Source organism: Pipistrellus hanaki (assembly GCF_964339955.1).
Source record: "Pipistrellus hanaki genome assembly, chromosome: 14".
Classification (NCBI taxonomy): domain Eukaryota; kingdom Metazoa; phylum Chordata; class Mammalia; order Chiroptera; family Vespertilionidae; genus Pipistrellus; species Pipistrellus hanaki.
Window position 1 is genome coordinate 40,302,695 of NC_140516.1, and position 25,480 is coordinate 40,328,174.

At 54.4% G+C, this 25,480-nt stretch overlaps 1 protein-coding gene across 2 annotated transcripts in view; it reads right to left on the reverse strand.

Annotated features, from left to right (window-relative positions):
* Nucleotides 1-25,480, reverse strand: part of SH3PXD2A (SH3 and PX domains 2A) — a 213,135-nt gene that overhangs the window by 92,121 nt on the left and 95,534 nt on the right. For both annotated transcript variants that reach the window (XM_084903835.1, XM_084903836.1), the window contains exons 4-5: nucleotides 20,674-20,750; nucleotides 10,312-10,403 (exon numbers count right to left, since the gene is read on the reverse strand). In XM_084903835.1, coding sequence (XP_084759961.1) covers nucleotides 10,312-10,403; nucleotides 20,674-20,750 — 169 coding nt within the window. The remainder of the gene's footprint in view (nucleotides 1-10,311; nucleotides 10,404-20,673; nucleotides 20,751-25,480) is intronic.

Below are 25,480 nucleotides of genomic sequence, written 5' to 3' on the forward strand. Positions count from 1 at the left end.
ACTCCAATCCTTAACCCCTAGTCGCAGGGGTCGGCAACCTTTAAGACATAAAGAGCCACTTGGACCCGTTTTCGAAGGAAAAAAAAAACAACCTCGGAGCCCCAAAACCATTGTGACGTAAGTGATACAGCTCCCCGCCCCGCCCTGCTATCTGCCCTGCTAGTGTCGGACCTGCTGGGGGCCGCAGCAAAGGTTCAAAAGAGCCGCATGCGGCTCCGGAGCCGCAGGTTGCCGACCCCTGCGGAGCCTAGTGGCTGATAAGAATGCCAGTAAAATCCAGCCTGATGGGCTGAACAAGGAGCAGTGAGGAAGAGAAAGGTAAAAGCAAGGAGGAGACCCAGGGCTAGAAATACCAAGACAGCACCACCCGGTTCTAGAACGTTCTTAGGGAGGTCACCATGTAAGCTCTGGTGTGAGTGAGACAGCTTCCTGGAAGAGGAAACTGGCCGTGACACGGCTTTCTGATGGGACCCTCCCTCCCCACGTCCAGGAGGGTTCCGGTTCTGGGCTGCTTCTGGCAGGCTCTGCCAGGAAGGGACCTGGGCCGGTCTGCAGCCCCAGGACCTGGCTCCGCCCAGGAGCCGGGAGGCAGCTTCTCTCAGGAGAGGTTTTGTCACTTCTGGGAACAGTGATGCTGGGACGTTGCAGTCCTGGGCTCTGGGCCCTTCAATGATCTCTCCTTCTCCATGTGGGCTCCCAGCCTCAGCCCACTTCCCAACACCCCACCCCAAACCCAGCCCCTCCCCAATAGCTTTTACCGGGACTGTTAAGGATGAAAAGGGGCTACACGCTCACCTGACTAACTCAGGGAAGGCCTGCTCGGGCCTGACAAACATAAGAGACCTCACGTAACCACAAAGGATGGCCTGAAATGAAAACCTCTCGAGAAAAAGCAATCTATAGTGGGTAGTCACATCCTAGGCCAGTATCTTCCCTGATAAAGGATCAACTTCCATCTTCTCGGAGCCTATTGTCCTTTTGATCTAAGATAGCAGATCTGTGGAATGTCAGGGTCACTTGCAACTTCCCTTTTCCAAGGCCACAACCAATCGCACCCGGGGGAAACCACAAATGCCCTCATGGCTATTGTTACCGCATTCACAGTCCTGTACCCACCTGCAGAAAAGAGGCTGTGGCTCTCTTTTCACTTTCTATCCAGCCCCAGGTTTCCCCCGCTTTGCTTTCTCCCACCTCTCCAATCTGTCAACCAGAGATTTCCTGTAACCCACTCTGCCTCCTCCTTTTTGGAAATTTATAAAACTAAGCGAAAAGCAGCCCTTCTTTGGAGCATTGTCTCAATGAGCTGAGATTCTGCTTCCCGGCAGATGTCGAGAGTTGGGCTCAAATAAACTCACAAAAATTCTTCACAGGTTTGAATGTTTTTTCACATTAACCTCTACTATGACGATGCTGTTTCTCCCCTTCACTCCAGGTTCCATGAGGCAGGTACTGTGACACCGGCCCAGGCCCACACAGGGTGTTTGTTGAGTGAATGCACGAATGCCTGGACACCCTGACCGCTGGGGACCAGGCTTGGGGCTCTGAGGTCTTGGGAAGCTGAGGTTCTGGCTGGAGCTTTGGTATCATTCCGAGCTGTCCTCCAGGCAAACCCTGGGTCTCTGTCTCCCGTCCTTCCTTCCCCCCCACCTCCCCCAGGAGCTCTGTGGAAGTGCCGCTTCCTCCAGGAGGTCTTCCCTGATCATTACAGATGATGGGTCAGCAAGCACGGATGTCAGTTTGTGTAAAGTACGAAAGGGGCCCTGACCGGTTTGGCTCAGTGGATAGAGCGTCCCAGGTTCGATTCTGGTCAAGGGCATGTGCCTTGGTTGCGGGCACATCCCCAGTAGGGGGTATGCAGGAGGGAGCTGATTGATGTTTCTCTCTCATTGATGTTTCAAGCTCTCAATCCCTCTTCCTTCCTCTTGCAAAAAGTCAATTATATATATACATATATATATATATGTATGTGTATATATATATATATATATATATATTTTTTTTTTAATTAAAAAAAATACAAAAGGGCTTGAGCGGCCTCTGATGGCGGGGCACTTCCTGTCCATTCAGGAGGCTGGCCTTGGTCTCTGCTCCATCCTCTGTGACGTCACTGAGTTGTCAGGAAACCACTGTGGCAGCGCAGCCTGCTTTGCTGACATCCTGCCTGATCCCTTCACATGGTCTCCGTCCTCCCTGTCTGGACTATAGAGCCTCCCCGCCTCCCCGGCCATCTCCCTGCGGGCCCAGGCCCGAGAGCACGGGCGCGCGTGCACGCAGCAGGTGCTGACTGTGAACTTCATATACATTATCTCAACCCCCTTGACCACCCCAAGAGCTAGACACTATCACTACCCCCATTTTCCAGACGAGGAAACTGAGGTGCGGAGAGCTTAAGTGGCAGAGCTGAGATTTGCACCAGTGCCGGCTGACCCCTACGTGCACACTAGGTCCTCCATGGTCTTCCTGGTCTCTTTCTTGGCCTTCCCACCCTGCAAACCTCCAGGAACACCCTCCGCCCCTGCCCACCCACCTACACTCAGAAGCTTCCAAGCATGCCCTGGGCATATGCCCCCTCAGCCCAGGCCACTCCCTGCCTCTCTGCCTCTAACTCTCCCTCAGCATCAAGTCCAGGGGGAGGTTTGGCTCCCCAAGGCAGCCTTCCCTGCACAGCACAGCCCCCAGGGCTCTCCCTCCCTCGCCAAGGTTCCCCTGCACCCCTGGCCGGAGCCTCCCCTTTAGGCCTGCTCAACCACCTCATCCCTGCCCTGGTCAGTCCCGCCCTCCTGGGGAGAGGACCACGGGGCCTGGTCCCTCCGGGCAGGCCTTCCTGAGACCTCCAGCCACCGTGACATCGGCCCTGGGCAGACCTGGGCGGCCCAGGCTCCTCACCCTTGTGACAGAAATGCAGGGCTGGGGGGAGCCTTCCCTGCCGCTCACCAGGCCCTTCTGCCTCTGAGCTGCCGCCAAACTCTGCCTGTCCACAAGCATGTGCTGAGCACCGATTATGAGCCAGGCCCTGGGGTCACAGGGTTGAGGAAAACAGACTCATCCCCTGGGACCAAATAAAGCCAAGTGGCCAACTGGGTTAAGAACTGAGAGGAAAATGAAAAGGAAAATGAAGGCAGAAAGGGAGGCCTCTCTGGAGAGAGGATTAAAGGAGAGCCTGCGGGGCTGCTGGAAGGGCTGGCTGGGGGGTTTGGGGGGAATGGAGGGGAGGAGGGAACAGGCACCTGGAAGATCTTGGAAGTCATCCTGAGCTCAGCAGAAGGCAAGGCCAATCGCGAAGCTCACACCAGCTTCTTAGAGAGCTCCCTCTGGAGGTGGCCTGGTGCCCCACACCCGCCCTTGAGTGGGACAGCCGTGGCCCAGAGTTCACGGGCTCCCAGAGTTCCCTGCGGGATGAAGCCTCAGGAGCTGGGTGATAATGTACCACCTTTGGCTGCCTTTCCTCCCCTGCCTGCCTCCACTCCCTCACCGGTGTCACCTCCCAAATAAACAGCTAGGTCTCAGACCTTCACCCCCAGATCTGTCTCTGAAGAGCTTGGTAGGCCAGAAACACCTACCTCCCCCCATTTCTGGCCCATCAAGATCTTCCTAGCCCGCAGGATCTGGCACAGTGCCCAGCACACAGTGGGGGCTTTCCCCGCACATGCTGGGTGTGGGCCAAGGTGGGGATAGCCCACGTCTTCCGTACTCTGGCTCCCGAGGCCGCGGCCTGCAGTGTGGCAGGTCTCCACGGGTCCCTGGCCAGGTGAGGCAGGCTCACAGGCGCCCTCTCCCGCTTGGGGTGGGGATCCGGCCACTCCCAGTTACTCATCTCTTTCTCTGGAGTGGCAGGCTCAGCCTTCTCTAATCAGGAGGCTGTCTCTACCCACTTAAGTCAGACCTGACCACAGCCCAGCGCCCGCTTCCCTGGCCATTTAGAGGAGCAGCCCCTCCTGGCCATCAGCCAGGCTCCTAGTCCAGCCTCCCTGAGGTTTCAGCTCTCCCTTCCACGCACCAGCATTCGGGATGCTCCCAGCCTGGGAATGCTCTGGAAATCCTCTGGGAAGGTTCCCAGGGCCGGAAAGAGCACTGGATTTTGTGTTTGAAAAAAAGCACAAGTTTTCTGAGCCTAAGGTTCCTCAGCTGCAAAACGGAGGCATGAACCTCACAGGATTGTAATGATGACTGAAGAAGAGAGATCATGCTCCAGGGTCCAGCATAGCGGCTGGCACAGCTGAGCCTGCAGGCACCCGCCACAATGCTGGTGGCTGTAATATCCAACGTTGCCACAAGGTGGGGCAAGAAACACATCCCATGAACTAAGGCACTTGAAGGGACTAAGTTACTAAAGTGGTGCCTCAACTCCAATCAACCTTAAGACACAACCTTAAGGCCAGCGAAGGGGGAAGGTCGCATGCTCTCTAGAACGCTGTCTCTTGCACATCTTACTGTTGCTATGAATGTCTTCAGTGTCTTCCATTCCTACAGCTGTCAGCGGCCCAGCCAAAGCCAATACTCTCTCTCCAGGAAGAGTATTTATTTATTTTTCTTTTATTAGTCCTCACCAGAGGACATGCTTAGAAAGAGATAGGGGGAGAGAGAGAGGAGAAAGAGAGAGAGGGAGAGAGTTTGGGAGAGAGAGAGAGAGAGAGAGAGAGAGGGAGAGAGAGAGAGAGAGAGAGAAGCCAGAAGGCAATTTCTTCAATCCCTTTAAACTGCCACAGTCTCTCAGGGACTCTAACCTGATTGCCCTCTCCCGCTCCCTCCCCTTCAGGGACTGGCTCTCCCCTTGCTCTCGGCTTGAATGCTGCCTCTTCAGGGAGACCTCCCTGACCCCCCTTCCCAGGCTGGACTGTTGCTGTGGATCCCCATGGGCTCAGCCGGTGTTGTAAGCCCCATTTCACAGATTGAGAGACTGAGGCCTTGGAAGTTTAAATGTTTCCCAGGCCGGGTCTGTCTCCCCACAGGCAGGGCTGTGAGATGTGTCCACTTGCAGGGGTGCCAGGCCTCACACTGAGAAGGGGATCAAAATGGATGAATGCCTCCTGCCTGGAAGCCACAGAGAAAACCCTGGTCTAGGAGGCCAAAGACTGGGTGTGAGATTCAGCTCTGCTGCGGACCCTTTGCCGAGGGGCAGCAAACCAGGGGGCTGGTGACAAGGGGGGGAGGGGTGGTAATTATAGGTGGTGGGAAGGGGAGGTGTTTGCACATGGCAAACAGCAAAAGCCGGCTTCGGAGCTGCGTGTCCCCACTGCTGTCTCTGAGGTTAGTTAAGCTCAAGGTCACACGGCTGGCGGCAGGGGAGCCTGGATCCCCAGATCTGGAGTCAGACGCCGGAGCGGGCCTGACCTGAAAGCTGAGCAGGTCGAGGACGCGGGGTTCCCAGAGAAGCCCCCCCAAATTCTCGGGGCTATCCCGGTGGCACTGCCACCCCCCCTCCGTCCTCCTTCTGGGCGCTGAGGCAGGGCTGGCCGAGTCCCCTCTGCCCTCCTGGACTCTGCTTTCTGCAGGGCGGACAGCCTCAGCCTCGAGCCCCTTCTGGAAGCTAGATGGGAGGGAGGTGGTGGGGGGGGGGGGGTTTGCCCAGGTCTGCGTCCCCGGAAGCCTCACTCGGCACCCTCCACGGTAGCTCTCGGGCCACCTCAACCAGCCCCTGGCCCAGCCCATGCCCGGGGCTCTGCCTCAGTCAGGCACCGGCCTCCATCCCTCTCTTGGGGGCCTGCCAGGGGCCCCACGGCCACAGCAGGTGGCGGGGTGCTGAGGGTGGGCCTCTGGCCCGGAGGGAAGGCGGCTCTCTGGGCAGGCTGGGCAGACACAGCTCTGATCTGGCCCTGGGCCCGCTGTCTGTCACCCCAGGTCCCTCCAAACATTGGGCCATTGTTCGAGGCCACAAGCGGGTGGCGCTGCGGCCCTGGGGCTGGGGAACAAAAACCTGTTTGGCGAGGCTCTGCTCCGCCCCTGCCATTTCAGGAATTTGACCGGGATCCTGGCTGGCTTCAGCGGAAGCAATGAGCCCAGGCCTAGAAGGGGCGCAGGGAGCTGGAGAACCTCAGTCCATCCCATGAGCCCACCAGGGGCCACTGGAGCTCCTGTGCCAGGAGACAGGTAGCAGGTCAAAGCGATGCCCACCGTGTGGTGAGAGGTGGGCACACCTGCCCAGCCCTGGCCTCCGTTATCCCCTCTGTGACAGGGGGGCCGAGTGACGGTGTGCGCCCTGACCTCAGGCTCCAGCTGAGAGCGGAGAGCCAACAATGGTCAGGTGACAGCAAGAGGCTGCAGCCCAGCCTTGTGACTGCGGGTATCTGTCCCGAATGAAGATGAAGGTGAAGTGTGGGGCTGGGCCCACAGACTCCTGGGGAGGTGAGTGTTCCCGGTGTCGGGAAGAACCAGTGCAAAGGCCCTGGGGCAGGAACAAGTCTGACCTGCATGAGAAGCAGCAAGCTTCCAGTGTGGCTGCAGCAGGGACCAAGTTACTGCAGCAGGTGGGAGAGCAGCAGGAGGGATCGCCAGAGGGGATGGAGGAGGCAGGAGGAGGAGGCCTGAGTGACAGCAGTGGGGGGCGGCAGGGAGGATTTTGAGCATAGGAGTGACCTGAGGGGTGTGTGTGTGTGTGTGTGTGTTTAAATATATATTTTATTGATTTTTTTACAGAGAGGAAGGGAGAGGGAAGAGAGCTAGAAATATCAACGAGAGAGAGAGAGATATCGATCAGCTGCCTCCTGCACAGAGACATCGATCAGCTGCCTCCTACACAGAGACATCGATCAGCTGCCTCCTACCGGGATGTGCCCGCAACCAAGGTACATGCCCTTGACCGGAATCGAACCCGGAACCTTTCAGTCCACAGGCCGATGCTCTATCCATTGAGCCAAACCGGTTTCGGCTGAGGTGTGTTTTTATTTATTTTTATTTTTTTTTAAATATATTTTATTGATTTTTTACAGAGAGGAAGGGAAAGAGATAGAGAGCTAGAAAGGTCGATGAGAGAGTAACATCAACCAGTTGCCTCTTGCACACCCCCTACCAGGGAAGTGCCCGCAACCAAGGTTCATGCCCTTGACCGGAATCGAACCCGGGACCTTTCAGTCCCCAAGCCGACGCTCTATCCATTGAGCCAAACCGGTCCCGGCTGAGGTGTGTTTTTAAATGGTCATTCCTCCCACTGCTTTGGAATGGACCACAGAGGACAAGAGCAGATGCAGGACACCCGTCAGGAGGCCAGAATCCCGGTGAGAGAAGGGCTGGCCAGGGGCAGCAGCAGGGGAGTTGGCGAGGTGTGGACTGTTCTAAGGTGGCGCTGCAGGGTGTGCTGAGGAGTTGTGTGGAGTGGTGTGAGGAGAAAGGTGAAATCTACACTAATGCCAGGCCCGGCTGGCATGGCTCAGTGGTTGAGCACTGACCTATGAACCAGGAGGCCATGGTTTGATTCCCGGTCAGGGCACATGCCCGGTTGTGGGCTCGATTCCCAGTTGGGGGCGTGCAGGAGGCAGCCAGTCCACAATTCTCTCTCATCATGGATGTTTCTTTTTTCTACCTCTCTATCCCTCTTCCTTGCTCTCTGAAACCAATAAAAAAATATTTTTAAAGATAAATGAATAAAATAAAACAATGCCACGGGCCTCAGCTGACCTCAGCCCTGCTCACACACAGCAGCAGTACACGTTAGGAGTGAGAGGACGCGTCGGTTGTCTAGAAAAGCCAGCAGCCGGGAGGGGGGGCCCCCTCGCCACCGAGGAAGTCAGCAGGCGGCCTGGATCAAAGCCCAGGGCTCAGGCCTGCTGCCCGCCTCCCCCACCCACCAAGGCCAGGCGGCCGCAGGCCTCACCTTACACGCAAGAGGGAAAGGGACACGGCCCCCACCCCCCACCCTGCCCCCGTGAACACTCAGCGCCCCTGCAGCAGCAGCACACTTGAAAGAGGCCGGGTTATCTGCAGAACTCCAATTAAACCCACAGGCTTTGATAATTTGATAAGCCACTCCACAGTCGCCCCAGAGTCAAAACACGCTGTTACTTGATCCCGTGTTTATGTTCGGGATGGCGGCCTGGGGAAGGTGCAAGCAGGTCTGAGAGGGAGGGAGTCCAGGCACGAGGCTGACAGAGTATCAGCCCGCCAGCCCAGGCTTCACCTCCAGGGCTGGGCTCTTATGGGGGCACAGTCTCCAGCGGAGTGGGCCTCTCGTGGCAGGCCCTGCAGGCGGAGTGAGGCCAGGGGAGGAGAAGCCACCCAGCACGTCTGGCGGCAGCTCTAGCCCCCCCTGCAGAGCCTCAGGCCTGCTTGGACCTCGAGGGGTGGCTGTTCTCAGGCCGTTCCTTGCCAGACCGATTGTGAACCAGCCTAGGCGACGGATACCTCCTCAAGAAACAGGTAGATAACCCCATTGCCGTGGTGGCTTGGAGGCCCGATGCTTTACACCTGAAAAGGCCAGGCTGTGGTCTGCAGAGGCAGAGCATCCACATCCCGCTCTGTTCCACAGCCTTCCTCAGACAAACCTGGGAGCAGCTCGGTGTGCCAGTGGCGCCGGCCGGGTCACCTCAGTGCACAGGTAACTCCGTAAGCCCCCTTGGCCTCTCTGAGATACGTATTACCTCATTTTAGGGAAATACAGAAAGGCATAGAGGTTGAGCAATGGTGGGAGATCACGGAGGTGGGTGGCAGGTCCTGAGCCGGGAGCCGGGCCCTGCAAAGCCAGGCCTGCTGCCTCGCCAGTACCCAGCGAGGTACCCAGTCTCCCTGAGCCTGGTTGGCACCATTCCTCCAGGGCCTTGTAGAGATAGGCAAAAGGCTCACCTGCCATTAGTGCACAGACTGACGGGTCATCTAAGGCCTGTTTGCCCAGCTGACTGGCAGAGAGTGGGGTTGAGGGGCACAGAGCAAAGGCAGGGTCCGTTGATTTTGTGGTGATACACCTGCTGCTTCACCCACCAGCCATGTCCCTCACAAGTGACTCCAATCAATGGCAACCCTCCCCGAAAGGATTCTCTCTCTCTCCCCATGAAAGGGAGGAGAACAGGAGGTTCCGAGAGGTTGTCCCAGTTGGGGGACAGCAGAGCCAGGTAGGGACAGACACGGCTGGTCTTAGAGCCTACGTCTGCCTGGGGAGAGTGACTGGCAGGGGAGCACAGAGAGCAGGACAGAGAGGGCACAACGAGAGGCACCAGGCCCACCTCCTGGTCCCCCAACTCCACCCCAGGTCAGGAAGGCAGGAGGAGCGGAAAGGCTATGGGCCTCTGTATGACATCAGCAAATTGTGGGCTCACATCCCAGTTTCAGCTGTGAGCCTCGGTTTCCTTATCTGAGATGGAGGGGGGAGGGGGCTCAGGATGGAGAGCTCCCGGTGCAAACTCTCTCAGGAGCCTGGCACGTAGCAGGTACAGGGGGAGCAGTGTCCCACCTCTGGAGCGAACACACATTCGTAACTCGCTTTGTTGTCTGCCAAGCTCCTGCCCAGCCCTCGCGTCCTCTGAGTTTCACAGGCAATCCTGGGGGTAGCAAGGGCGGGGCTCCATCGCTACCCCTCTGTGCAGATGAGACAGGAGCGGCTCAGGAAGTGGCATGGCTCGCAGGCAGCGAAGGAGGGCTGTGAACGCAAGACTCTGCGTCCTATTCCGGTGGGTCTCCACTAACGACTCCACATTGTGAGCCAAGTCACTGCTGGATTTTTGAAGGGCCTTTGCCCTTTTCTCAAGCCTGTGGCAGCCAGCAAGGGAGACAGCCACGGTCAGGCCAGGTGAGCCTCTGAGCCGGACAATGCTTTTTCCTCCTTCAAGAGTCCAGGCCACCTTGGGCTTGGTCTTACAGCTCAGATAAGGAAAAGGGCCCCTGTTGGCTGGACTGCTGTGCAGGTGTGTGGGCTGTGCACTCCACAACCTCCCTGGGCACCACTCACAGGAAGTGCGGTAGGAATGGCACCCCTGGGGTTGTGCGACGCACGCTCTGGCCTCCAGGATTTCTCCTCCCCATCGCCACGTGGCACCTGCCTCTCCCACACCTGCCTCTCCCACACCTGCCTCTCCCACACCTGCCTCCCCCACACCTGCCTCTCCCACACCTGCCTCCCCCACACCTGCCTCCCCCACACCTGCCTCCCCCACACCTGCCTCCCCCACACCTGCCTCCCCCACACCTGCCTCTCCCACACCTGCCTCCCCCACACCTGCCTCTCCCACACCTGCCTCCCCCACACCTGCCTCCCCCACACCTGCCTCTCCCACACCTGCCTCCCCCACACCTGCCTCTCCCACACCTGCCTCTCCCACACCTGCCTCCCCCACACCTGCCTCTCCCACACCTGCCAGACCCACAGGAGCATCCGGAGCTGCCACTTACTCTTTCGGAGGGTTGACATCTTCCGGTCGGGCCTCAAAGAACTGAAAGACTTCATCGCACTGTGAAATGTGGGGAGGCAGCCGGACAAGCGCCTGTGGGAAGATGGGAGAAAGGGCATTAGGCCTGATGAAACTGGGACCAGGAAACCCACAACCGAGGTCCATGTGGGCCAACAGTGATTGGGGGGGGGTGGCGACTCAAAAACTGGGCTGAGGAAGGTCATTAACTAGCCACCCACCATCCTACCAGACAGCTAGACCACAATCAGTCAATCAATGAAACAACTCTCCCTCTGTCCATCCACTCCATCAACCAACCATCCAGCCAATGAATCACTGCTAACCAACCAGCCAAGTAATAAAAATAATGAAAAATACAGTCAACCAACCAAACAATCATCTAGCCAACAATTCAACCAACCAAACACCGACCATCCAACTAGCCAATCAAAGCAACTGAACAATCAGCCAATCAAAAGGAAACAATGATCACGGAACCCTAGGTCTCAGGGCCCTCGGGAACGACTCATTCGGCATGAACCCTGAAAGAATTCCCATGTGCCCCCAGAGTAAGTCCAAGCTCTCTAGCCTGACAATCCAAGGTTTAAACCCATCAGCCTTGTCTCCCACTAGCCACAGTCCAGCTGCACCAGGTGCCCACAGGCCCTACACACGGGCTGAACCATTTAGCAAGTTGATAATTCTATCAAGGACAACAGGGTGCTACCACGGCCAGACCTCACCTGTGCACGAATTCATGCACCAGGCCTCTAGTGAAAGAATAAATAAGGGCTCTGGTGTGCAGAAGCCCAAATAAGTGGGACATGATAATGGGGCAAAAAAGCACACGTGGTCTTAGGTTGCATCAACAGAATGATTGTGTTGAGGAAGAGGGAAGTGATAGTTTTATCCTTCTCGAAGCCGATCGGGTAACAATCCAAGTGTGGCATTGAGCACGAGGCATCTTACCACAATGGCCCTTCTCAATGCCAAACCCACACCTGGGCAAGATGAGACAAGGTCCTATACCAAAACCTATAAGGCAACACTACGCAACTCCAGCTGTTCATTCTAGAGCCTGTGGCTTTCCATGGGTCTCTCACAGATCTCATGAACAGCCAGGAAGCAGAAAGGAAGGGAATTTAACATTTAATAAGTAAAGACCACATGTCAGGCACTGTCCTAGGCCCCCTAACTCTCCAATGATGTGACAAAGACTGGAGGTTTTTCCATGTGTGCCTGACACAGGGCTGTGGCCTGGTACAGGGATGAGCCAGACACAACCCTGCAGCCACCACAGCACACCTGATGACGTGTTGCCCATTTTGTCTCCATGTCTCAGAAGGTAGGATGGGTGGAAGCTGCCCCCACAGAGTTCAAGTTTTCATTTAACACACGTGGTATGTGCTGTTTTCTTCCCCAGGAAGATAGAAGGAAAAGGGAAAGAAAGGCTGAGGAAGGAGAGAGGAAAAGAGACAGAGAGGCCTGGCCGATGTGGCTCAGGGGTTGAGCACCAACCTATGAACCAGGAGATCATAGTTTGATTCCCAGTCAGGGCACATGCCTGGGTTGTGGACTCAATCCCCAGTAGGGGGCATGCAGGAGGCAGCCAATCAATGATGCTCTCTCATCATTGATGTTTTCCTCTCTCTCTCTCTCTCTCTCTCTCTCTGCCTTTCTAAAATCAATAAAAAAAACATTTTAAAGAGAGAGAGAGAGAGAAACAGAGAGAGAGACAGAGAGAGAGGTGGGGGAAAGGAGAGAGAGATGGAGTCAGAGAGACAGGGGCCTGCAGAGAAGTGGGAAGCAGGCATGTGCAGACCCAGTGCTCCTAGCAGGAGGCCGGAGGGTCCGGAGGAAGCACGGATGGCTTGGGATGGGGAGGAGGCAGGAGGAGTCCATTACAGGGACCTGGGCTCTGTGTGCGCAGAGTGGCTGCCAGGGTCCCCTCCCGGGCAGGGACAGGGAGGGGGTGCAGGGCAGGTTTCCAGGGGCCAAGCGCTAGCACCCTCCCCGCTCAGCCCACCGCCACCCGCCAGGCGCAGAGCCCGCCGGGCTGCAGCTCGCCCAGCACCAGCGGTGAACACAGGGGCTCTTCATGCCGACAGAGACCGGCATTCTGGGGGCAGAGGCCGCGTGGGCCGCGAGGGCCTCAGACAAAGGGGCCTTTTGGTGGAACCGCTGCAGACATCTTTATTTAATAGGGAGCCCCGAGGGGAGCGCATTGAGAGCTCGTCCTGATTTCAGGCCGACAAGAGGCTCTCAGCTCAGAGCAGCTTCCATCAGAGCGGCCGCCAAGCCCATCTCTGGGCCAAAATCATTTGGCAGGAGAGCCGGTGCTGAGCAGTCAGTTCTGGAGGCCTGGGCTGGGGGTGGCTGCCAGAGCCGGGGAACTCCACACCCAGCCGTCCTGAGAGGAGCAGGTAGGGCCAATAGATGGGAACTTCTGGGGCGCCACCCCAGGCTCAGGCCTAAAGTTCTGCCATTCGACCTTCAAGATGCATGCCAGGGGGAGGTGAAGTGGGGGCCTCGGGGCCAGGCAGACGTGGGTCTGAGTTCTGGCTGTGCCATTTGCCAGGATGCTGTTGTGGTGCTGAATATATGGGTCGCCCTCTCTGAGCTCAGTGCAGTGGGTTTGGTATGGCCCCTACCTGTTGGAAGGTTAAGTGAGATCATACATATGAGGAGCCTGGCACAATGCCTGGCATCAAGCAGACGCTCAGTGAGTGTTAGCTGTGGCACTATTGTCTTCGGCGCCATTGCTCTGACGGTGAAAGCAATGATGCATCTTAGGAAGAACACGGGGAGGGGAGTCCGGGGACCTCAATTCTAGCTCCAATTCTGCCTTTCTATACTTGTTGCATGACCTTGGGCAGCTCGCCTCAACGCTCTGGTTTTCGTTTCTTTTATGATAAGACAGACTGGCTCTGGAATCTCAAACTCTATCTCCCGGAACACCTGTCTGAGGAGATAACACGAGTTCTGTGGGCACGGGTGAAAGGATGTTTTTAGATCCCCATCGTGGTCTTGGAAATCACCATATTCATCATCACAGCAAAGGCTCCGAGAAGTCCTGCAGGAAAGGAAACCCGCAGGCTTTGTTAGGCCAGCATGTATTAATCATGACGACATCCTGGGGACCGCGTCACTGAATCATCACATTAAGCCCGAGGTAGGTATGAACACGATTCCAAGTCCCCATTAGGACAAACTAAAGCACAGAGAGGTTAAGTAATTGCCCAAGGCCACGCAGCTACTAAGCAGCAAAGCTTTTAAATGGGGCCGCCTAGTCCAGAGCCTACGCTCTGTCTGATCTACTTCTCTCTCCCGCCTCCACCATTACCCACAGGTCTCTCTGACTGTAGGGCTGGTTTTCCTAGCGATTCCCACGGACGGCCCCGGGAACGCAGCGGGGGCAATTCCAGACTAGAGACACTCTGAAGGTTCTTCCCGCTCCAACAGCCAGCGGCTCCAGGACTGTACGTTGCACCACTCTCAGTGACGTCAGGGTCAGGTCTATCCATCAGTCTCCCTGAGCCTTTCTAACAGCGTGGACTCCGGTGAGGTTGGAGGGTCGGAAGGCCCCCTGGAGGGAGAAGGGCTGGAATGGCCTCAGAGCCCTCAGCATCCAGGGAGGGGCCACTGACCCGTGGGGCCGCTTAGAGCATGCAGGATGTCAGCCGAGCTAACGTCAGTCCCCATCCAACCTTGGCGTCCTGTGGTCCAGGGGGTGGGCGAGCTGGCTGACAGCACATCTGGAGAAGCAGGGGGAGGGGAGGGGCTGAGGCAGAGGCGCCTATGCACTCAAGAGCCATCCAGGTCTGCTCACCAGCCAGTTCTTCCGGGGCCTCCCTCCCCCGGACCTCACCTGCCCTGAAGTCCCCAGCTCCCGGCCCCGGAGGGAGACCATTTCCTGGGAGCCAGTGGCACGGGCCACCACCTGGCAACATGTCACCATTCCGGATGGTGCAGATTCAGGAAAGGGAGAGGGTGGCCGCACTGCCTGTCTCTGAGACCCCCTCCCAGGGACGCGGACCCGAGCCTGGTCTTTGCAAGCGGAGCAGCGTGGGAGGGGACCCTGGCCAGGCTGTGTTCAGACCCTCTGCCCCGAAATGAACCCCCTCATGAAGCCCACTGCGCTGGGTAACTACTGTCCCAGGACCAAAAGCAAAGTTCTGCATTGAGCAAAACAAGGTGTGTGCCCTGCTCTTGCCCCGGGATCATTCATTTTCCTCTCTCTCCCTCCCCCTGCCCAGGCCAGGCATTCTGGGTGTCAGCGCCCACCAACCGACCGACCGACCGACCGACCGTCTGACCGACCCACCAACCGACAGACCCAGGGTCTGGCCCACAAGGACCCACTGGGAACCCCAAGTCACGTCCTGGGAGGCGGGAAGCAGGAGGCAAACATGCCACATGTTTCGTTCTACCCCCTAAAAGGCACTGGAAAAAGTCGGGGTTTCAGAATTCCCTCCCATGTGGGGTGACAAGGGTTCCCACTCAGAGGAGCCCGTGGGCTGAGGCACCCACCCCGCCCACCTGGGTGCTGGTCCCGGGGCCCAGGCAGGAGGGCAGGCAGACTCTAGGAGAATGGGAACTGGGAAGGAGGGTTGGATGAAGAGATGCCAGGGGATTCCAAAGGCCTTCCAGCCGGGTGGGATGGGAGCCTCGTGGACGGGATTAAAACCTGCTGCTGTGCCAGCCAATCCATGATCCTTAAGTCTTCAGCCTTCTACCTCTCCCTGAAACACCAGAGGCGCGCAGTGTGGCAGCTTCTCTCGCCCCATTTTCCGCTCTTTATCAGCATCCTTTTGGTTTCTAATCAATGGACTTCTCTAGGGAAAAGCCCAGGGACCCTGTCACGGGTCTGGAGTTCTGCCCATCTGGCCCCCACTCCTGCGGCTCCTCTATCCTGCCCAAAATGTTCCTTCTATATCACCGTCCAGGAAGCTGGGTGCTCACAGAATTTCTGTAAATCCAACACAGGAGTTCTCTTTTTAAAGGATTTAGGCAGCAAATCCCTTGAAACGGAAATAGCGTCTAATTTGCGGCTGCAGTGTAAGCCATTTCACAAGGGATCCTAGTGCCTCGGGCCGTGGGGACCTGTCACCCTCTTCCGAGGTTTCCGATGCTTGTATTGATCTGTGCAGCTTGTCATCAGATACTGGCTGGACGCCCACGTGGGGCCAGGCTTCTTGCTGGTTAGTGAAGACACAAGGAAACAGAAGGGGCCTTCTGGGAGCTCCTGGCCTGGAGAACATGGGCACATGGATGTCACCTGGGAATAATGTGTGACGTGGAGGCATGCACAGGGCTTTCTGGATAATGGGAGAGGAGGGGTCAGCATTCCCCGGGGAGTCGGGAGGCTTCTGGGAGGGGCCCTGTGGAAGCTGAACACTTCCCCAGCTGAGGGGCTAGCACAGGCCCAGGGGCAGGAGCCTCAGGGGGTCTGGCTAGTTGGGAATGGCCGAACGTCCGGCAGACTGGACGGTGGAGTTCGGAGGAGAGGGGTGAGAGCTTCGGCCTGAGCAGCACTTGGAAGCACCCCACAGAGGGCCTGGCTGAGCCACTCAGCGGTTCTTATGGGCAATGGGGCTCCTCTAAGGGCCTCGAAGGAGGAAGGGACAGGCTGGGCCAGAGCAGATGGGGAGATTCTACCAATAGGTCCCCCAGAAGCAGACCCCTGGGGAAGCACGGACGAATCAGTCTTGCCCCTCTGCCTCAGTCTCCGCCCTGAGCAATGAAGTTCCTCTCCCATCTAGGACTGAGCATGCAAGGAGCTCTGGTGCCTCTTAAAGGACTCTTGCTTGCAACATGAACCTTTCTCTTTATTTTTAAAATTTTAAAATATATTTTATTTATTTTTTTTACAGAGAGGAAGAGAGAGGGATAGAGAGTTAGAAACATCGATCAGCTGCTTCCTGCATACACCCTAACGGGGATATGCCTGCAACCAAGGTACATGCCCTTGACCAGAATCAAACCTGGGACCTTTCAGTCTGCAGGCTGACACTCTATCCACTGAGCCAAACCAGTTTCAGCTCTTTATTTATTTATTTTAATTTGTTTTTATTGATTTCAGAGAGAAAAGGAGAGGGAGAGAAAAATGGAAACATCAATGACGAGAGAGAGAAACATTGATCGGCTGCCTCCTGCACGCCCAACGCTGGGGATTGAGCCTGCAACCCAGGCAGGTGCCCTGACCTCCTAGTTTCCACCACTGAGCCACGCAGGCTGCGTCCTTTCTCTTTACTAATGAGAACCAATGATGGGCCATGGTGGGACATTCCCACGATGGGAGGGAGAATACCTGGGACTAAGAACCACCACAAGGCATAGCCTCTGCTTTCAAACCTGGGAAATGGGGATGAAAATGAATGAGCCCGTGAGAGTCAGAGGGGCTTGTTGGGCTTGGAGTCCCTCCCCCAGCCTAACTATAGCCAACCCCTCTTCCCTCCCACAAAGAAAGCCATCGATCCTGGAGGCAAGTCTATCGCTGACAGCAGAATAGAAAGAAGCAAGCTCCGCTTTTTAGACAGCAAAAATGTTTGTCACACCCACCAGGAAACAAGAGACTTGTACCAATGTCATCAACATGGCAAAGGGGGAGCGGATCATTCTCAAACACTCTCACCCCTCCACTCCCGCCCGCCCGGGATACTTACATTATCCCCTAGACAAAAGCTGCAAACATGTATGTCCCAGGCAGGCACAGGGTAAATGGAGTCACTTATAAAATGGTTAGTCCCAGCCCCCTGAAGTATAGCTCAAGCTTATTAGTGAGATGAAGGTTCTCAAGTTGTTGAGGCCACGGAACCATTAAATATTAACCGCATGACCATGTTGCCTATTAAATTAATTTATGGAGTCCAAGAAATGCCTTTGGAACCCCTCTTGATAGACACCTGGCCCTCCAGTGCCACATAAAACAATTACTGGCTGGCGCTCGCTGCATTTTCCGTGACGCTCATGCAATCTGCTCCGTAGATGTTTGAAATTAACAGAGATGTGGGCTGTGAAATCCCCATCAGGCAGGGGGGCTGCCTGAAGTCTGGGGAGGTCCGCTGCTTGGTCAGACTTTCCACCTCTGAGTCCTGGCAGAGGAGCTGGCTACTCTGTGCACAGAGCCCGCTGCACAACTGGGGGTGCGTTTGAACCCCCAGCAAATCCTGGACTCGGAGTGCACATTGTCTAGTAAGTCAAGGAAGAAGGTTTTGCCAGCCAAGCAGAGCTGCACATGCAGGGTACTGCAAATAACACACACACCCCCGCCGCCTCCCTCCCACCCCCCAACTCCGAAATTCTAAGCAGTGTGTCCAAGGACAAGCATAGACAAGGGAAGGGCCAGCCAGGGAGTGGGCTACACATGGCATTGGCAGTGGGCTTTGCTGTGGGGAGCAGTGACGCTGAGTGAACTGTTGGATCCTGAGTGGCCCACAGATTGGGCCATTGGGTGGCAGAGCTGTGAAATGCAACCCTGGGTGGCAGTGACCGTGGATGGCTACTGCCTTATTCCTGATGACCATTCCAAGGTCATTCTAAGGTCCCAGACAATCAGGCCACAGATCCCAGCTTTCTAATTCAGCAGAATTAAAGGTCACGTCTGCACTGCCCTACCCCCCACCATCCTCGGCGTAAATTACAGCCTGTGAAACGTCTGGCTGCTGGGTGAACCCATGACATTGCCCCTCATTGCCCGGCTCTGAGCCGCACTTGTCTGAGCTAATCAGGTTAGGAGGCCTCTCCTCTTGCAGACCCCACTTAAATGGCTCCCTCGGCCACCAGCAGCACTCCTGGGACCCCAGAGCCCCCCCCCCCCCCCCCCCCGACACTCATCCTGATTCAGGAGTCCTGTCCAAAGCCAGGGGATAAGATGTTAGGGGTCTCCCCCTCCAGATGATCTGGGAGGGGCATCTCCACAGAGACCAGCTGCAGAAGCCCCGGCTCCACCACCGAGGCTGCCGCGAGCCCTGCTCCCAGCTGGAGGATGCGTCCTCCTGCCCTTTGCCCTCTCCTCCATTAGCTCTGCCCATTTATTTAACTTCCTGGGAAGGAATGAGGAGAAATAAAAGCTCAGGCTGCAGCCATCAATTTAACCGGAAATGGCAAGTGCCCTTTAAAGAGAAAAGGGAATTCAGGCATACCTTGTCTTAGTGTGCTTCGCTTTCTCACACTGCATAGATGTTGTTGTTTTTTTGTGTGTTTTTTTTTTTACAAATGGAAGGCAAGACTCTCTACCAGCAAAAAGATTATTATTATTTTGTTTTGTTTATTTTTAATTTAATAAATCTTTCTTGTTCAGATTATTACAATTGCTCCTCTTTTTTCCTCCCATAGTTCCCCATGGTTCCCATCCCACCCTCTTCCCTTACCTCCCCACCCACCCACTGTCCTCATCCATAGGTGTACGATTTTTGTCCAGCAAAAAGATTAGGACACTTGCTTTACCGCAGTGGCCTGGAACCGAACCCGCAGACTCTCCGAGGTCAGCTGGATTGGTCTTTGGAAAAGGAGCTTTTGGTTTAAGGGAATAATTCATCCTCACGGCGTCCTTTCAGGTTAAGGGAGAAAATGTGACCGGTATGGTCTGCAGTCACGAAATTCAGACTCAGCTTAACTCAGAGTCTGCGGGAGTGCTTGCCGGCCCAGTCAATTTAGCAACATGATTCTTATTTGAGCATTTTTATTGCCTAACAGTGATTGAGAAATATCAGACATTATCGCAAAAAGGAATCTTTAAAAACCCAATATATATATATATATATATATATATATATATATATATATATATATTGATTGATTGATTTTCAGAGAGGAAAGGAGAGGAAGAGAGATGGAAATATCAATCATGAAAGAGAATCATTGATCAGCTGCCTCCAGCACACCCCAAACTGGGGATCGAACCTGCAATCTGGGCATGTGCCCTGACCGGGAATTGAACTGTGATTTCCTGGTTCATAGGACCACTGAGCCACACTGGCCAGCCAGAAAGGAATCTTACAATCACAACTCTGTGTAGGGACAGAGTATTTCAGAATGACGAACACTGAGACGTACCTTCCCTTACTCAACCCCATTCATGAACCCTGTGAAAGAGTTGTTTCTATCCCCCTTTTACAGATGAGGAAACTGGGGCTCAGAGAGGCGAAGTAACTCTCCCAAAGTCACAGAGCTAGAAGGTGGGGCCCTGGGGTCAGACCCCAGCTCTAATACTAGCACTCACAACAAAGCGCTGTCCCACTTGCCTCTCCTCAGATTCCACCATAGGTTTGTTTATTTATTTATTTATTTAAATGTATTTTATTGATTTTTTTCTTTTTTTTACAGAGAGGAAGGTAGAGGGATAGAGTTAGAAACATGGATGAGAGAGAAACATCCATCAGCTGTCTCTTGCATATCCCCTACCAGATATGTGCCCGCAACCAGGATACATGCCCTTGATTGGAATCGAACGTGGGACCCTTCAGTCCACAGGCCGACACTCTATCCACTGAGCCAAACCGGTGAGAGCCCACCATAGGTTTAATTTAAGATATTCCATCTCCGTGAAAGCCAGTGGTACCCAGCGGTCACATTCAACTTACTGTCCTGGGAAAATAACAAAAGGTAGTATCTACGGAATGCTTCCCCTGAACCAGATCCTAGGTGCTGCTGTTGCTCAAATGTGTCAGTTCCTTTCCTCCTCAGAACTACCTTCTGCAGAAGCACTATTTTCCCTAAGGTGCAGGTGTGGAAGTGAGGCTCCGGGAAGTGAAGTAACTTGCCCAAGTTCTCGAAGCTAGTGAGGAGTTCAGCCCGCCCAGAGACCTCCCTGCAGGGGCCGAGGCTCTAACCCAAGGAGAAAGGCAATGGGCTCTGCTTCCAGTCATCGCTGTCACGCTCCCGTCTGCACTCCGGCATGAGTTCTCCGAGTGTATGTGCGTACACATGCTGTGTGTGTGTGTGTGTGTGTGTGTGTGTGTGAGCGTGCGCACACTTGTACCTATGAAGATGTGTCCATGAACTCTGTAACTATCAAGACTCCTGTGAATAAACAAGTATACGTTTCGAACACTCTTGAACCCAGAACCGATTCCAACAACGTCCCACAGGAACTCAAAGCAACAGTTCTACGTCCAGCAGAACGTCACACACAGAATCCCTTCCGCAGGAAGCCCTTCGCTGAGCTCCCAAGCTCGTGGAAGTGACTTAGAATGGCGTTTTGTAAACAAGGACATGTCCCAAAAGGAGTAGGGGCTCAGCTGTAAGCCTGAGGCCCTCCGAGGGTGACCCAGTCATGGGGTGACCCCTCCCTAAGGGACACCCACACCCACCCCTCTGGCCAGGAAGCACCAGGCCCCAGGATGTATCTTCACAGCCTTACCCGGCAGTACTCATCGATGGGCTTCAGCCTCCTCACCGCGACGTCCCGGATGTGGCTTCTCCGGAAGAGGATTTTGCCTGGAAGAGAAATGCTTGTGAGCCAGGTGATTGATTGCAGGTAAAGCTGCCAAAGGGACCTGGGACCCTCCCCTCTCGGTCCCCTCTCCCTTGGCTTCTCCGCATCAAGGCAACAAGGGAGTAGTCACCTCTTTCAGGGGGCAGGAGGCACTCGAGGCTGAGAGACCAGGACCTCTGGGGCAGGCGAGGAGCCCTGGAGGCTGCCATCTGTCCCACGTCACCGTGTTTGGGTTTAATGGCAAGATTAATGCCCAGACGTGGGCCCAGCTCCCAAGTGACCTCGCAAATAGATACAAAGGATGGCCCCACCCAACGCCGTGTTTTGTTTTCTGGCCCATCCCTCCTTGGGAAATCGGCATTAGTTCCTGCCAGCCGGGCAGGAATTCCTATTCTTAGTTTCAGTGGGTGGCTGTTTCCAGGGCGGGCACAGGCCAATGCCGAGGGGGGCCTGGCTGCCCCGGCCTAACTGTTCCCCAACTTCTCTGACACACAGCCTCCAGCCATCCGGACCACTGCGTGGCCGTGCTGATACACCCTTTTACAGGCATGGGCAAGGCTCACAGGAAATGCCAACCCCTTAAACCTTCCCAGCAGGCTCCTCTGAACTAGCAGAATGCAATGATAACAAACAGGTCAATGCGCAGTCCTTCACAACAATTAAATTTGGAACAGGAACTCTTTGGCCTGACATGCAAGGCCCAAAGGCAATCACAGCTGACATTTCTGTGCCCAAAGACCATCCATGGCCAGGGCCAATGCCCCCTTCTCAGAGGCCTTCCTTGATTGGCCACGCCGGGAGTAATCTCCACCTTTCCAGGGCATCCATGCACTTTGTCCATTCCTAAGGCATCCGTGCATTCTGCTGTGTGTCACAGCTATTTTTGAGTCTCCTGCCACCAGGGGCCTGTCTGTCCCATCTGAACTGGTACACTCTGAAGTGCTCATGGCATAACTACTAGGTGTACTGGTTAATGATGTGAATTTTTTTTTCAATAGATGAGGTTCCATGTATGCACTTTGATATATATGTTATTTTGTTGTATTGACAAGCTTCAAAACTTCATATGTCAAATTTTCTGAAGGTGTTAACATCATAGATATTTTTACGGTTAAAAATGTCAAATTTCGTGCCCAAAAAAAAGAGCATTTGCAGGAAGTTTTAATTCATTACTTCATTTTGAAGAAAAGTGCTAGCAATGGACATTACTTTGAATAAAGCACTTTTGATGTTTCTCTTGAAATTATTGTGTTTTCTTTGATCACAAAATCCGCATTATTAACCGGTTAATGATTAATCCGCAAAATTAACTGGTATCTGCAAAATTAACCAGTTAATGATCAATCCTCATCCAATAATGCTTGTAATTGTTGGTCTTCAAACTTTTTTTGGTTGACCTGGACATTCTTTGTCTTTTACATAGAAATCATCGCTTTTAAAGCATTTAAACCAGCGTTCACCAGTATCCTGAGATGGAGCATGCTCACCATAAGCTTCCCGAAGTATATGATAACTTTCAGCAGCACTTTTCTTCAAAATAAAGTAATGAATTAAAACTTCTCACAAATGCTCTTTTTTTTTTTTTTGCACAAAAATTGACGCTTTTAAGCATAACAATATCTATGATGTTAACACCTTCCGAAAATTTGACATATGAAGTTTTGAAGCTTGTTGTCAATACAACAAAATAGCAAACATATCAAATCATATATATATCAACATATGTGGAACCCTATCTGTTGAAAAAATTCTGCATTATTAACCAGTACACCTAGTATACCAGGCATCTGTTTAAATCTACCCTATTTCCCTCTGGAGAGCCTCCCTCCTCCATTCCTAGTCCTTGTGGTTCAGATGAGGCACCCCACACCCCCTGGCAACAATGGTAGGCATGTGACCTGCCTAGAAAAGCTCAGAGGTAGGCAGGGAACCTGGTCTGGGATCAGCATGAGACTTCTGATGGTGTCTTTTTTTCTCCCAAAGTTGCTAAGCTGGTAGACAAAAATCTTGAGCTTCTAATGCCATCTTTCTTCTTGACTCAGAAGGAAACCAACTGAGAGAAAGGACCTGTGCCTGGCATAAGGTAGGCACTCAATAAATGTTTCTCGAATGACTGAAAAGCAGAGCCAAGAGATAGCGAAGGGCACATTTCTTTGACATCATTTGAGTGCCTGGATATAGCTATTCCTGAACCCAGAGTTTACCTGGCACTTTCACTTGCACAAATAATTATTTTTTATTTAAACTGGTTGGAGGTGGATTTTCATCACTTGCCTTAAAGGAGCCCTAAGTGAGATAACTACCATTGCACATGAACAAATGTGTAGACCACATGTGAATCCACTGAAGCCTCCTCTATCTAGATCCAACTGAAGCACAGAGAAGGGCGCTGCTTCCCCAGGCTGTTTCCCCAGAAAGAGACCCAGACAGACCCAGGGACACGGAGCGGAGTGCTCGTCGTTTATTTGGGGGAAATGGGGAAGGAGGGCAGAGAAGGGGAGGAAGCATCACAGAGCCAGCTCCTCACTCTGCGGCTCCAGAGTGCAGTTCTGTGAGGAACTCGGGTGCCGGAGGTGGGGGGAATGCAGATCATACCTCAGAGGTATCCCAATTGAGGGCAAGGAGGCTTGGTATTTATCCCACCACCGTCTGCCTAGTCATTAAGCTTCAGGAGCATTAACTCCATGGCACCTCTGGCATTAACTCCATGACAGCACTGGCTGAGTGCACCCCCTTGGCTAGAACAAAGCCCCCAGTCACTCCCATGAGCAGCCTCTGGCAGGTAGAGGTGAATGGTAAGGGGGCCTGGGGCACTGAAAGCAGCTGTGACAGTCTTCCCTGACTTCCCATCACCCAGGTACTGGTCTCCAGCCCTGTCCAGGGGAGCATCTAATGCATCACGTGTGAGGCTTGTTTTCCATTCACGTCGCTCATCTCTCCACAGAGGGCGTGAGCCGGAGGCCATCGGTTGCCACTCCTTCCTCTGCAGCACCATACACTCCACTTTGCACATACCAGGCGCCCAGGAGGTACTTTGGGCCATTCACGGCCCTCTCTCATTCTCTCCCTCAAGCTCTCCTTCCTGCCTTTCTCTCTGAGGCGGGGCAGAGGGGCCAGCTCCCCACCAGAGGGATGACACTGTGCAGCCTGGACAATGTCATCAAGATGAATAGGCTCCACCACGTGCTCCTTTTGAAAGGAGATAAAACGCGATTTATCAAGACCCTGGAGACGGCCGCTGTTTCTTGGGGGAAGATGTCACAGATTTGGTATTCCTGGCCTCTCTGCCTCCTACCCTTTTTTGGTTGCCTGACGCTTCATTGCCTGCATGTTACAGGAGCATATGTGTGCAACCATGGCGACAGCATGTAAACATAAACGCATGGCGTGAGGAGTCCTGCTTTCGGGACTGACAGAATGACAAGCAGCCTGGGCCTGGGTTTCTGAGCCCTCAACCTGACACCTGAGCCAGTAATCCGTCAGGAGCTGTGGGTCACCCAGGCCCAGGGACACCAGTGGTCAAGAGGCAGCTCACAGGAGCGGAAGGATCATCTAAGAACCAGAGAAAACCAAAGGAGAGACCACAGGAGGGACCAGGGCCTACAGAGCTGGCATCGCCATGCGCTCCTTTTGAAAGGAGAGAAAACATGGCTTGACCATTCTCCAAAAAATTGTACTCCTGCCCTTTCTCATCCTGTAGGAGACTAAAAGGGAAGGAGGGGTTGGGGGTGAAAGACAAATTAAGGCCTCCTCCCCAACCCCAACTCAAGGCTGGCCAAACCTCTGGCTAAGTTTGGTATCTTAAGATTACAAACATAGATAGAGCTAGAATAGATACGAAGATCACATAGGACTGATCCATGTGCAGACGGAACTAGCCAAAGGCAGTTAAGAACGACTGTGATCGCTGAAGCGCCAGTGACCAAAAAGAAGTTCAGTCCCTTTGTGACTTCCGACCAGAGCAAGAACCATGTGAAAGGCATTTTCAATGCACCTTTCACAGACACAAGGAGAGTATGTCTCTTCCTCTTCCCAAGGAGTTGAGACAAGTACAATGTTCGGTCTGTGCCCCTCGGAAAGGAGGATGAAGTTCAGGGTCCGTGAGGACACTACGAAGGGCAGCACATGGGCAACGTGGTCCGGGTCTGCGGGAAGAAAGACGTCACCCACAGCGAACAAGTGCAGTGGGAGCAGGCTCATCGCACGACTCTCCAAGCGGGCATTCCCCCCGGCAGGGTGGGTCTCCAGACTGAAGCTGGACAAAGACCGCAGCAGAAAGACCCTGGACCTTACGTAAAGCCAAATCTCGCCATGCGCAAAGGAAAGCAGCAGATACAGGAAGAAACAATTGAGAAGATGAAGGCATAAAGTGATCTGATATATAACGTTCATTACAACTTAAAGTAAAAACAACAACCAGCAAAACAAAACGGAAAAGAACAATGGAGGCAGAAGGTGCAGCTGGTTCTGAAAAGGGAGGTGGGTGAGGTTGGGAGACGGTGGGAGGGCTCCTCACCCACGCTGGCCCGGCCCCCCACCTTGCCCCTGGGGTTCCCTCTGCCAGGGAGGCAGCCGTGCCTCTGGGCCGGCCCCCTCCGGCCCCCGGAGGCCTGCGGGTCTGCGCTCAGGTGCGGAGTCAGAGGACTTCTGTACCAGCCATTTCCCGGGGCACGTTTTGGAATCCCAACAGGGCTCCTCTCTTCCCCGCTGAAATCCTAACAGGAGCAACGTT